The 13899-nt window shown below is 43.4% G+C and overlaps 1 protein-coding gene across 1 annotated transcript; it reads right to left on the reverse strand.

Annotated features, from left to right (window-relative positions):
* Positions 1-3904: 3904 nt before the first annotated feature.
* LOC138407745 (NACHT, LRR and PYD domains-containing protein 12-like) lies at positions 3905-13253 on the reverse strand. The gene is made up of 10 exons (XM_069525117.1): positions 13094-13253; positions 11428-11739; positions 11237-11341; positions 8565-10434; positions 8293-8466; positions 7312-7485; positions 6651-6824; positions 6019-6192; positions 5871-5917; positions 3905-5532 (listed from the first exon to the last, which is right to left on the reverse strand). The coding sequence occupies exons 2-10, from the start codon at positions 11705-11707 to the stop codon at positions 4916-4918; spliced, it is 3615 nt and encodes a 1204-aa protein (XP_069381218.1). The 5' UTR covers positions 11708-11739; positions 13094-13253; the 3' UTR covers positions 3905-4915.
* Positions 13254-13899: the final 646 nt, after the last annotated feature.

The following is a 13899-nucleotide window of genomic DNA, read 5'->3' on the forward strand; positions in this document are numbered from 1 at the left end:
GTGATTTAGTTTTCCATTTTGTCCACCAGATGGGGAACTAGCATCTACAGAAAAACATTGCTGCTTGTCTAACATGCAGTATCCTGCCCCCTCTCCAAGATGGCAGCTCCATGTATCACTGGTGGTGAAAGCTGTAGTTTTTACAATGTATTAGTACATCTAACAGCCATTCAATTTGTTGTACACATAGTACAGATCAATTACTGTAATTAAGACTATATCTACAGTAAACATGGACAACGCATCCCCATTTCCCAAAAATTTTCGGGAAATGAAACAAAAATACATTTTAGAAAACATAAATAAAAAGATGCAATTTGAGTTTCCCCTTTTCTTCTTTATTATTAATATATAACTATATTTCATATATAAACAATCCCAACCAACATTACCACCTACACAGCTCTAACACTCCTTTTCTCTTTGTTCCCACTTTCTCTTGTTCAGTGAGAGAAGTGAACTCTACCATGTGCTGTCAGCATTTACTACCGTAAAGACGGAAAAGCAGCGCAGGTTAAAATAACACTACCGTAACAGCAAGAAAAGTTCAAATAGAGACGCTCAGTCAAAATGTAATAATCGGTCTGTGTCCGTGTAGAAAGGCTTCTGGGTCCCGTTCGGACCGCGGTCCGCCTGTTGGGAACCCATGCTTTAGATGATCTTGGGCGATTTTATTCTCTTCAGCTCGCTCTTAGGTTGAATCCATGCTTTGACTGTGCGCAGCCACTTTCCTTACGACGCCTCGTCACACGTTGCGCTAATTGACGTATTTACGTAATTGATGACGCATCATCCCAGCCGAACTGTGCATTTAGTTTATTTTGTGTTTGTTATTATACGCACACTTATAAAAGTTTCATTTGATCAGGACAACTAATCACAATCTTTGCAATGACCAGTTTCATGAATATTTAAATTTAAAAAGGCGACGAACTAATGATGCTCCCATGATGCACCTGGTGCACCTGCTGAACTGCCATGTGTGGCACGCGCACTCAGAGCTAGCAGTTAGCAGTTAGCAGAGGCAGCAGGAGTCTCCCGAGGCAGTGCCGCTGCGGACCATCTCCGCGAAGAGCGTGGCGCAGGCACTGTTTCATGTCATCTCCCGTGTCGGGATTCCGAAAGAAATCCTGACGGATCAGGGCACCTCCTTTATGTCACGTACACTACGCGAGCTGTATGAATTGCTGGGCGTCCATTCAATCCGGACTAGTGTTTACCACCCACAGACCGACGGGCTGGTGGAGCGGTTTAACAAGACACTAAAGAACATGATTCGTAAGTTCGTGCACGAGGATAGCCGTAATTGGGATAAATGGTTAGACCCTCTGTTATTTGCAGTGCGGGAGGTTCCCCAGTCCTCCACAGGATTTTCCCCATTTGAACTGTTGTTTGGCCGGAAACCTCGGGGCGTCTTGGACCTGGTAAAAGAAGACTGGGAGACGGGTCTGAGCGCTTCTAAAAACGAGATTCAGTACGTGCTGGACCTGCGAGCAAAACTCCATTCACTTGGGGTATTATCACGGGAGAATTTGCTCCAGGCCCAGCAACCTCAGCAGCGCCTGTATAACAGAGGGACGAAACTAAGAACATTTGATCCGGGAGATAAAGTCCTTGTATTGCTCCCCTCCTTTAGCTCCAAATTACTCGCCAAGTGGCAAGGGCCCTTTGTGGTCACACGACGAGTGGGGGAGGTAGACTATGAAGTAGTGCGGTCTGACAGGGGTGGGGCAACACAGATCTACCACCTCAACCTCCTTAAAAAGTGGAGAGAGGTGGCCTCTGTTTCTCTGGCGACCACGGTGATCGAGAGAGATGAGTTGGGACCGGAGGTATCAAAACCGGATTATTCTGCCCCGGTCTGTTATGACGACCATCTCTCGCCAAGCCAGAGAGCAGAGGTTGCGAGGGTGCAGCGGCGGTTTGCCGATGTGTTCTCCCCCTTGCCAGGACGCACTACGCTCATACACCACCACATAGAGACCCCCACGGGCGTGACGGTGCGTTCACGGCCCTATCGTTTGCCGGAGCACAAGCGGGAAAATTGTGCAGACGGAGCTTCAGGCCATGCTGGAGATGGGGGTAATAGAAGAATCCCACAGTGACTGGTGTTGCCCCGTGGTGCTTGCGCGCAAGACCGATGGGTCAATACGGTTCTGTGTGGATTATCGTAGGGTGAATGCGGTGTCCAAATTTGATGCCTATCCAATGCCCCGGGTCGACGAACTCCTGGACCGGCTAGGCACGGCTCGCTTTTTCACGACACTGGATTTGACCAAGGGCTACTGGCAGATCCCCTTGTCTCCAGAGTCCAGGGAAAAAACGGCCTTCTCCACTCCGTACGGTTTGTACCAGTTTGTCACACTTCCGTTCGGGTTGTTCGGGGCCCCAGCAACATTTCAACGCCTCATGGACCGGGTTCTGCGGCCACACTTCGCATATGCTGCGGCCTACTTAGATGATGTGATCATTTATAGTGAGACCTGGGAGCAGCATATGCGGCAGGTGGGGGCGGTGCTCGAGTCCCTGAGGCGGGCGGGGCTCACGGCCAACCCGAAGAAGTGTGCGGTGGGACGGAGGGAGGTACGGTATCTGGGGTACCACTTGGGGGGCGGACAGGTGTGGCCGCAGGTAGAGAAGACCGCAGCGGTTGCGGCCTGCCCGGCGCCCAAGACGAAAAAAGAGGTCAGGAGGTTTTTGGGTCTGGCCGGTTACTACAGGCGATTTATTCCAGCCTTTTCGGAGCTGACCAGCCCCCTGACCGACCTGACCCGAAAGGGTGCCTCAGATCCGGTCCAGTTGACGGAGCAGTGTCAGCTGGCGTTTGAGAGGGTTAAGCTAGCCCTCTGTGGTAAGCCACTGCTGTATACTCGTAACTTTTCTCTCCCTTTTGTCCTGCAGACGGACGCCTCCAACAGTGGGCTGGGGGCTGTTTTGTCCCAGGAGGTGGAGGGGACCGACTGCCCCGTACTGTATATAAGCAGGAAGCTGGTCCAGCGGGAGAAGAATTACAGTACGGTGGAAAAGGAGTGCCTCGCCATTCGGTGGGCGGTCGGGGCCCTCCGCTATTACCTCCTGGGGCGCCCTTTCACCCTCTGGTCGGACCATGCCCCGCTCCAGTGGCTCCACCGCATGAAGGATGCCAACGCGCGGATCACTCGCTGGTATCTGGCTTTGCAGCCATTCAACTTCAAGGTGATCCACAGGCCGAGTACCCGGATGGTCGTGGCCGACTTCCTCTCCCGCTCAGCGGAGGGGGGGGGGGGGTGGGCTTGCGGCCGGCGGGATCCCGGCCTGAATCGGGCGGTGGGGGTATGTGGCGGTGGGGTATGGTTAGGGCGCCAACTGCTGGACAACAGGGAGGAGTGGCTCAGCTGGTGATCCGACAGCTGGGCAGAATCAGGTAATCAGGGTAATCAATAAAAGCATGCTTGTAACCTGGTTCTGTCTCTTGTAGTAGGCTGGCGTCCCGAGACACAAGCGGAGCGGATGCACATACTTTGGCGGGCGCTGTGTATCACCGGAGTGTGGATTGCAAGACCCGTGAAGCCACAGCTATAAGTATATTGAAGTGTGTACGCTCAGTTGTGAGAGCAATAAAAGACTGAACGAAACGCCTTCTCTCCTCCCGTCCTTCCCCGGAGTGGGCCGAGTATTCCCACAGCCTGATTTTTATTTTCATTTGGATCCATGAATAAAAAATTCAACTAAGTGTTGAAAAACATCCTATTCCTTAATACAACCTCCAATCTGCATCCACAACAAAATAATAATGTATTCTCCCCTGACCCATACCTCATCCTTCCACCTAGTTATGTGTTAATCTGTCCAGTAGTTGCGTAATCCTGCTTACCCACAAACAAACACAGACAAAAACATAACCTCCCCCAGAAGTAAAATGACATGTTTTATGAAATTATAGTATTTATTGATTATTTATGAGGTGTAAAGATTGACTTCTTTGGTCCTGTTGGGACCCAGCTCATAAGGGAAATGGAAAGCAATGTTCTTTAAGGTACAGTGTGTAGAATTTAGTGATATCGTGTGTTGAAATTTCATGTTGCAGCTGAACACCCCTCACATCACACTCTCCTTCCAAACATGAAAAAGAACCTGTGATAACTTCAGTTGTCATAAAAACTCAAAAGGTGTTTAGTTTGTCCAGGCTGGACTAATGTAAAAAACATGGCGGCCTCCGTAGAGAGCAGGATGTAAATATAAAGTATTTAAATATAAAGGGCCTTTTCTGGGTTAAAGAAAACTACAATTCATACTATTTAGATGAAACAACTATTGAAAACATCATGAGGATTATTCTACGTTAAATTTCTGCCAATAGTTCCCTTTCACCTAAATCAGGGTTGTTGAACACATTTTTACACATTTCAAACATCTGTACTTTTATAACATCTTTTTTTACACATTCAAACATCTGTACCTTTAGAACATCTTATTAATACATTTCAAACATCTGTGCTTTTTTTAACACATCACATTTTCTTTTTTAACACTCATCACCACAATCGTGGCCCCCCCTGAAGAACTCTGTCATAACACTTTGAAAAGCCCTGACCTAAATCTTACACACTGGACCTTTAGAATATAAAATTGTATTAATGTAGAGAGGATAAAGAAAAATACACGAACAGATAAATGAGGTAAACTGGGTGCTATATGGGATAATGGCAGCCTTACCTTTTAAAGGTCCAATGTGAAGGATTTACCAGCAGAAGTGAAGCATGATATTCATAATGGTGTACAATTAGAATGAAAGTTAATCTACATCAGGAGCAGGGTCCGCCATGTTGCACCTCCAGGTTTTGGCTCCCTACATACTTGGGTAAGCTGAGGTGGTATTTAGTTAGTTGCAGCATGCACTGAATATTTAACTCATGATTCCATGTCATAACATATTTTAAACTCCCTGTTTAGGTGTTCCTTGTCCTCTGGGACCTTGTTTGCCCACAGGGTCCACTCTCCCTCCTAAATCTGACAAAGTCACTGAGGAGTCGAGCCTGTTTATATGCTCCAAGCTGAACGCAGGGTAGAGAGGTTCAGTGAATGTGGAGTTGAAGGTGTGGAGGTGGAGCAGCTTGTCAGAGGAGACTCTGTAGAAGGACACAGAGCCAGCAGGCCAGTCCAAATACACTGCCACTTTCTCCAAAACAGAGCTAGGATCACAGATGCATAGATTCCCATGGACTCTGTTGTTGGTGAAGGCAGAGTAGAAGCCTCCGGAGCCGTACAAGCTCCATGACTTGTCACTGAGACCGAGGCAGCAGTCGGAATCCTTTTCGTTTCGTCTGATTCCTCTGTAAGTCACTCCAACAGACACCCACCCTTTCCTCATTACCTCCCAGTAACAGCGGCCAGTCAGGCCATCGGTGCACAGCAGCTGCTTCCAGTCGTTGAATCTCTCTGGGTGATCAGGATACGGCTGCTTTTCCTTCACCAGCGTCACCGTCCTGTTGTCCTCAGACAGACAGAGGTATGCGTTTGCTGTGTTTGGGTCCAGGGTGAGCGGACATGCGTCTGAGAGACAAAACAAGAAACTGTTCAGATGCAGGCATCGAGACAGGGGGAACGAAACAGAACCATTTAGCTCCCTGCATCCTGACCTGCAAATTGATTAAATTTGACTCTGTGCAGTATAAGAATAAAGGTGTTTCTGATATTGTGTTTACCGCACCAGAAACATGGCCACAGTAAAAAAAAACTAACAAGAACAAAGATAAGATGACACAGTGATACTCCTCCGCCCTGTTAGAGATCAAAGTGAGAGCCCCACAGACTCCAGATCTGTTTCCCAGAGATCTCATAGTAGTGAATCACACTAAATCTTTACATTTACGAGTCATATACACACTTACACTTCCTCAGTCCAGATTTCAACAAGTGCATGCCAGTATGATCCACACTAGAAGGATAAACAAACACAATCAGCAGACTTATCGTATTTTCTTTTAACAAGTAATAGCAGTTATTTTCAGCCTTCGAGCAGACTTCGGCTCTACAAACCTGAGAGTGTCTAGTCTCCGCTGTGGGTCCTTCACTCCGGCAAAGAGCGGCGTCAGCCCTGAGTCTCCCAGGGGATTGTAGCTCAGGTCCAGCTCCCTCAGATGGGACGGGTTAGAGCTCAGAGCGGAGGCCAGAGAAGCACAACCTTCCTCTGTGACCAGGCAGCCTGACAACCTACACACAAAAACTGTGCTTAAAATGAAATCGCACCTAAAGATTGAACGTGGATGCAAGTGAATGAAAACATGAAAATCAGCATGAACAATCATCAGTGATGATCACATCTGCTGTTGCTTCATGTCATACATTCATTCCAACGTGCACAAACATGCACACACACACACACACACACACACACACACACACAGGAGAGTCATAGTCTTACCAAATATATGTCAGGAAGGACCACTAATAAATGAACACTGAGAAAATAATACCAATACGTTGTGCAATATTACTTACATTTTATTTATTCCTATTATCATTGTCATGAACACTTTGTGCCACTTTAGTTTAGTACTAGTTTATTATCTCATGTAACTTATTTTCTATCGTCATTTCTTCCATGCAATGGTTCTGCAGATGAATATAAAGCATTATAAAGCATTAAAGTTGAAGAGAAGATTCCTGACCTGAGAGTTTCCAGTCTGCAGTGTGGACTCTCCAGTCCACCACAGAGCAGCTTCACTCCTGAATCCTGCAGGTCGTTGTTACTCAGGTCCAGCTCTCTCAGCCTGGAGGAGTGGGAGCTGAGGACTGAGGACAGAGCCTCACAGCTTCTCTCTGACAGGTTACATATACCCAACCTGAATCATTCATCATAAAAAAATTACAAATAAAAATTCAATACATTTATCCAAAAAGGCAGTTTAACGTATAACAAAGGTATATAGATAGACACGAGATGCAGTGTCACTCATATTCTTAAATCCTGAATGAATAATTTATTTCCTAATGGAAACTGACATCAGATTTTCAATCTGGCTGCTTCTGGTAGTTTGCAATCAGCAAATTCACCTTCCAGAATCAGATTTGTTGTCATGCTAGCTTTAGAGTTGTTTATTCTTTTTGCCACACACTGCCTCTGAGTTTCATGACAGGGCTGTGCTTGCTGGAGTCATCAAACATTTTTATTTCTTAGATAATGTGCTGATCATTAGGATAATCGGACATGCATTTAGTCAAGCTGTTGGAGAATTTTAAGAATGCCATGTTCTGGACCACAAGGAAAATAAATCCAAAAGGTCAGCATTTCCAAACTGACACAAAACTCGCAGTTATATTGATCTCAACCTGATCATTTCTGTTTTACAGCAGCAGCTCTTCAGTCCACCACAGAGCAGCTTCACTCCTGAATCCTGCAGGATGTTGTTACTCAGGTCCAGCTCTCTCAGCCTGGAGGAGTGGGAGCTGAGGACTGAGGACAGAGCCTCACAGCTTCTCTCTGACAGGTTACAGCCAGTCAGCCTGCAGACAAGTCACAAACAAGATTTGCTCACAAAAGTTTAACTTCAAATCGGTTGGAGATGACATAGAAATACACACTTAGTGTATAATTTTCTGTATTAAGATGAAAAGCATCAGAGGGGTGACACAGTCTGTGTGCACACTGTATATACCCCTATCAGGCAATGCTATTTATTTTTTAAATTTAATAATGCTGTTTTAAAATAATATGATGATGTCATCTATACCATGATGAATAATTGGTTAATCCATATAATTTGTGGTGGTAAAAGTTAATGCAATACTGCATCATATGTATATTATGTCATTTTCTGACTTCCCTCTGACATCATGATGATGTCATTCCTATAATATCATAAATCATTTAGTAATTTATATAAGCTTTAGGTTTTTTATGTGATCGTCATTGTCTGTCTTTTTGGTGACGTATTCATGACGCTTATTATTTGACACCATATGACGGAGAAATCATGTTTTGATCAATATAAGCTTTCGTGTTTTTCGCTATTATTTGCAGGAATGTCTTGGAGAATGTGTTTTTCAGACCGTATTTGTTGTCGACCTTGACCTAGACAGTTCAGCTCTAACAGTTATCCATACCCTCCGAAGCAACAGTCCCTCCATGTGTGGTGAAAATTCATCCATTTGTTGTTAAGTTATTTTGTTCAGACACACACACACAGTTACAACATGCTGGCATTGGGTAACTAACTGTTTAGCTTTTGCTGCAAAAGAGACTAAAGCAGGCACAAACATAATTCATTTAAAAGAGACATTCAAGTTGTTGTTAAGTTGAAGTGAGCTGACCTGAGAGTTTCCAGTCTACAGTGTGGACTCTCCAGTCCACCACAGAGCAGCTTCACTCCTGAATCCTGCAGGTCGTTGTTACTCAGGTCCAGCTCTCTCAGCCTGGAGGAGTGGGAGCTGAGGACTGAGGACAGAGCCTCACAGCTTCTCTCTGACAGGTTACAGCCACTCAGCCTGAAGAAGGGTTACAGGTTAACTGATAAAGGAATGTTGAAAAATCACTCTCTTTAATGAGAAATGAATTGAATTAAAATGTGTATGATTACACCTACAAGAACACAACAGAGTTCCTGACCGCTGGCAGCAGCCTCAGGAGACCTTCCTGTAAAGCAGAGTACTTCCTGAGGTCAAACTCATCTCTGTCTTCTTCTGATGACTGAAGGATGAAGACCAGAGCTGACCACTGAGCAGGAGACAGACTTTTACTGGGGAGTCTTCCTGAGCTCAGGTAATGTTGGATCTCCTCCACTAAAGAATGATCATGCAGTTCATTCAAACAGTGAAACAGGTTGATGCACCTCTCTGGAGATGGATTCTCTCCGATCTTTTCCTTAATGTACTGCACTGTTTCCTGAATGGCCTCTGAAGTACTCATTGAGTGTTTCAGCAGCTCTTGTAGGTTATTCTGATTGGCCTCAGTGAAGAGACCCAGAAGGAAGCGGAGGAACAAGTCGAGGTGTCCATCTGGACTTTCTAAAGCTTTGTCAACTGCCAGTTTTTGGATTGAGGCAATGGACGGTTTGCTAAAAAGCTTCTGCATGTTTTGGAACTTGAGCTGTTGTTGCACCATTACATTTTTCTTCTTGTTAATGACCGACTGTACCACATAAACTGCAGCCAAAAACTCCTGAATACTCAGATGCACAAAGCTGAACATCTTATCCCCATCCTTGTCCTTCCTCCACAACTGCTCTTTTTTAAACATCTGTGTGAACACCCCAGAGTAAACTGAGGCTTTTTCAAAATCAATGCCGCTCTCTTTGAGATCTTTTTCATAAAAGATGAGGTTCCTGTTTTCCAGCTGGTGAAATGCCAGTTTTGCAAGTGAATGCATGTGTGCAATGCTCTGCTCTGTGCCATACTTTTCCTTTGTCTGTCTGATCTGAAACATCAAGAACCCTGTGTACAACTCCGTCAGGGTCTTGGGCAGCTCTCCTCCCACACTGGTTTTCAACAAGTCCTCCAGAACTGCCGCAGTGATCCAGCAGAAGAGTGGAATGTGACACATGATGTGGAGGCTCCGGGATGCTTTGACGTGGGAGATGATTCTGCCACATTGCTCCTCTTCCCTGAACCTTTTCCTAAAGTACTCCTCTTTCTGTGGGTCAGTGAACCCTCTCACCTCTGTCATAATGTCGACAAAGTCAAGAGGGATCTGATTGGCTGCGGCTGGGCGTGTGGTTATCCAAAGGCGAGCAGAAGGCAGCAGTTCCCCCTTGATGAGGCATGTCAGCAGGACTTCTACTGTCATTGACTGTGTCACATCAATGCAGGGGTTTGTGTCAGCAGTGAAGTCGAGCCCAAGTCGACTTTCGTCAAGACCATCGAGTACAAAGAGAAGTTTCAAATTACTCTTGTCGTAGTTGGTGTTTCCTGAAGCCTGTAGCGTTGTGAAGATGTCATTGAGATCCTTCTTCCTCATATCTTGGGTTTCCCTGATACACTCGTGAATAAGCTCAGCAAAACATAACCTCCTCCCCTTCAGCAAATTCAGCTGGCGGAATGTGAGGGGGAACATGAGGTGCACATCTTGATTTGCTCTTGTTTCTGCCCAGTCTAGAATGAACTTGTGTACAAGGAATGTTTTGCCAATTCCTGCAATCCCATTGGTCAGCACTGTTCTTACAGGTAAGGATTTTCCAGAGGGGTGTTTGAAGATATTGTTGAGTTGGACCGCTTCCTCTATTTGCCCTGGTTCTCTTACTGCCATCTCAATTTTTCTGACTTCATGCTGCGTGTTGATGTTCACTATGCTCCCATATGTGATGTAGAGCTCTATGTAGATGTCATCAAACTGTTTTTTATCCATTCTTTGAGTCCATCCTTCTTGTGCACACATAAATCTGTTCTGGAGGTGTGATTGGAGTGAGTGCTGGTACAATGCCATGGGTTGTGGAGGTTTAGGGTGTGGCAGCAGGAAATCTATTTAACATGCAGGGAAAATAAATATTAAAACAAATATATTCTATCTATCTATTTAAAAACAATCATATTTCATTATATATCATATACATGCATGTTTAGGATATAAACTGGAAGCAAAACGGAGTGCCCATTTCTCTCCAAGACGATATTGTGGAGAGGCAGCTGTGGTATAGGGGGGAAATGGGTTGACCATTAATTGCAGGGTTTCATCTTGTCCAAATGTTCCCTGAGAAAGAACTCAAGGTTTATTGAAGTAAAAGCAGGTCTTTACATGTAAGTAGAGTCAATGTAGGACACCCTGGTACGTCTGATAGCGTCTCCAGCCAGACACTGGCGTCACCACTTCCTGACATGACTCAGTTATTTCCTGTTTTCAGTAAAGCATCATGTTGGGTGTCAAGGATGCATTGGGCACTCTGTCACCTCACTGTCAAATTAATGAATTCACATTCCCACTGCAGACAAAAGTCACGTTAGCAGATGTTAGCTTTTTTTTTTTACCAGTAGATGACGGGCTTTAATGAGATATGTGTATGTTGTTTATTGTACTTTTTAACTTTTGGTAAACTATTTCCCCCCTGCTTCATTTCTTCATGGTGACCTTGGCTAATTCCTGTTTTCTGTAGCAGTTGCTGATGATTAAGAACCGCAGCTTAGCCTGGCATCTCCAGACCATTTCACATTTGGAAGTGGCTGTGGGACATCTTGATTGCTTTTTGATTTCCAAAGAATGTTATCAATGCCTCATTGGTAATTCCTCTTTCATATGTTTAAGAGCAAAAGAAGAGAGTAGCTTTACCAGTCTGATTGCTGTTGGTGGGAGGGTGAGGAAGACATGCAGCCGTCGCTCGAATGGAGGATGCTTTGCTGCTCTCTGAAATCTCTCCAACATTATGCATATGTACTGAGAGATAAAGAGACAAATAAAGTACCCAAGACATTCATTTGATATTTAATTTTTTTTTTTACATTATGTATTTTATTTCTTACATTTTGATCCTGAGCTGATGCTGGATAACCTCTGCACAAGATCGTTCCTGTTGATCTTTGTCAATACTTTCATGGTCACCTCCATAGAGTGCTCATTATATGTGTGCACAATGAGGTCCAGTGTGTCCAGCCTGTCTGCCTTCTCTAAATGGCTCTTTGGTATAGCTGGGAAGCCTTCCAGGATTTCAGCCTGCTGCAGGAACCATTTGAAGATTTTTAGTTCTTCATGTGCCAGATCCTCCAGTGTTTCTAGGAGCAGCTCTGTAACTGCCGCCATCATTGGTTCCTAATAAATCAGAGGATGTTTTGCCTCTGACAAGGACATGATAATAAAAAAAAAAGATTGTATCACAGCATCAGATGATACAGTGGGCTCTGTCTATTGTTTAATTATTGGTAATCATAATATATATATAGAGAGAGAGTACTTATCAAAATTCTGATTACAAAGTGATTAACAAGGCAACAATCAAAACAAACAAGTCATACAATCATCAGAATTGAAGAAAAATAGTTGTTATAGTTTAAAGACAGTAGAAAATAAGACAAATTATGTATATGTAATGTATATTCCAGAAATGACACTCTATATGTGTATTCATATCTTGAGAACCCTTCATCTTATCAGCTTCACACTTGGTATGTGCATCTTTATGGGGACAAGGAAGTGCAGTGTTGAATTTGGTATGATTTGGTCTCAGGATACATTCAATAATAATAAACTGCAGAGTTGTGTGGCCAGGGTCCAGCTTCCAGGGACTGCTTTACTTTTCTTTTCATCGTTTCTGAGAGAATGCTGCAACCAGCATCACCACAGGCCAAGTTAAAAGCCTGTTTCAAACTGATAGTTCAAGTAAAAGCAAGAAAGCCTCTCTGATATCAGTATAACTGTAAAAGCTTTAGATTTTAGCCAGTACACTATAGGACAGATAGGTGTGATCATGCCTATACAACATGATTTGTCTATAATATTTAATAGGCAGCACTGCCAGCAAAAACACGATGTTCCTTAAAACTTTCAGGTCTTGGTGAGAAGTTAACACAGTGATTTTCCAGTGTTGTACATAACCTTTCTGTAACTTGCAGTCTTACAGTATGTCAGTAGAAGTTGCTTAAAAGGGAAGTAAAATAAGAGGAACAAAATGCTTTGTTGTCACTGTGTGTAGATTTCACATATGCAACACAATTTTAGACAAGAATTGCAATTATTAAATAAAATATTACTCTGTGACACTTAAACTATAAGCAGTATAGATAAGAGATTAATAAAATATTCTTTCAAATATTTGACTGTTAGCTCTCATCTTATGCAATTGCTGTTGTATTTACTTTTTAACTATGACACTGTAGAAGTTTTCGGATTCAGATTAACTCTAAATTTTGCACAGGAGAACTGAGTTGAACCATGAATGAAATATCAGTGATGATATCAAAAATATCCTTCAGTCAAAACAACCTGACTTAGCATAGTAGTTCTGCTATTTTGTCAAATACCAAATGTTGCAACTTAACGGTGACAACAATAACATGTATAATGTTGTCAAATGAGCTCAATTCTGGTCCCAGAGTCACAGTATTATTTATCTAAAGCTACCCTGGCTCGCATCCTCATACATAACTGTGGAATAAATGGTGATGATGTATTTGTCAAACATGGATAACTTACATCCAAATGAAGAGATTGTCATTGTTCATCTGCAGTTCACAGTAAATATTGACCTTTGTGCCTCAGCCCTCTGTGCCTCATTGGTCTTTAACCTCTCTGGTGACAGCGAACATCCAGTCGTGTGAGCTGAACAAGTCTGAGGTGGAGAGATTTTATAAGAAGTATTACTTCCCCAAATTCAGTGTCTTAGGCAAAATGTCTTTACATCCGAGTCTTGCTGCATTCCGTATATGAAATGCAAATATTCAAACACTGTCCTTATCCAAACCTCCAATCTGATACCTTAAGTATTATTGAAGTTTTTTATTTTCATTTTAAATCACTATCTTGCTGACAGCAGTACACAGAATGGAGGGAGTGTTATCTGGTAGACTGAGCTTAGGTAAATCACGGATGTGATTTAGTTTTCCATTTTGTCCACCAGATGGGGAACTAGCATCTACAGAAAAACATTGCTGCTTGTCTAACATGCAGTATCCTGCCCCCTCTCCAAGATGGCAGCTCCATGTATCACTGGTGGTGAAAGCTGTAGTTTTTACAATGTATTAGTACATCTAACAGCCATTAAATTTGTTGTACACATAGTACAGATCAATTTCTGTAATTAAGACTATATCTACAGTAAACATGGACAACGCATCCCCATTTCCCAAACATTTTCGGGAAATGAAACAAAAATACATTTTAGAAAACATAAATAAAAAGATGCAATTTGAGTTTCCCCTTTTCTTCTTTATTATTAATATATAACTATATTTCATATAAAAACAATCCCAACCAACATTACCACCTACACAGCTCTAACA

Source organism: Paralichthys olivaceus, chromosome 5 (genome assembly GCF_024713975.1).
Source record: "Paralichthys olivaceus isolate ysfri-2021 chromosome 5, ASM2471397v2, whole genome shotgun sequence".
Taxonomy (NCBI): Eukaryota; Metazoa; Chordata; class Actinopteri; order Pleuronectiformes; family Paralichthyidae; genus Paralichthys; species Paralichthys olivaceus.

Excerpts from the sequence above, each read along its gene's own strand:
- LOC138407745 (XM_069525117.1), bottom strand. The coding sequence starts at position 11,707 with ATGATGGCGGCAGTTACAGAGCTGCTCCTAGAAACACTGGAGGATCTG. Across the intron at positions 8,467-8,564 it reads AGGAACTCTGTTGTGTTCTT|GCTGAGTGGCTGTAACCTGT; the intron begins GTAGGTGTAATC and ends ACCCTTCTTCAG. Across the intron at positions 6,825-7,311 it reads TGTAAAACAGAAATGATCAG|GTTGGGTATATGTAACCTGT; the intron begins GTTGAGATCAAT and ends TGAATGATTCAG.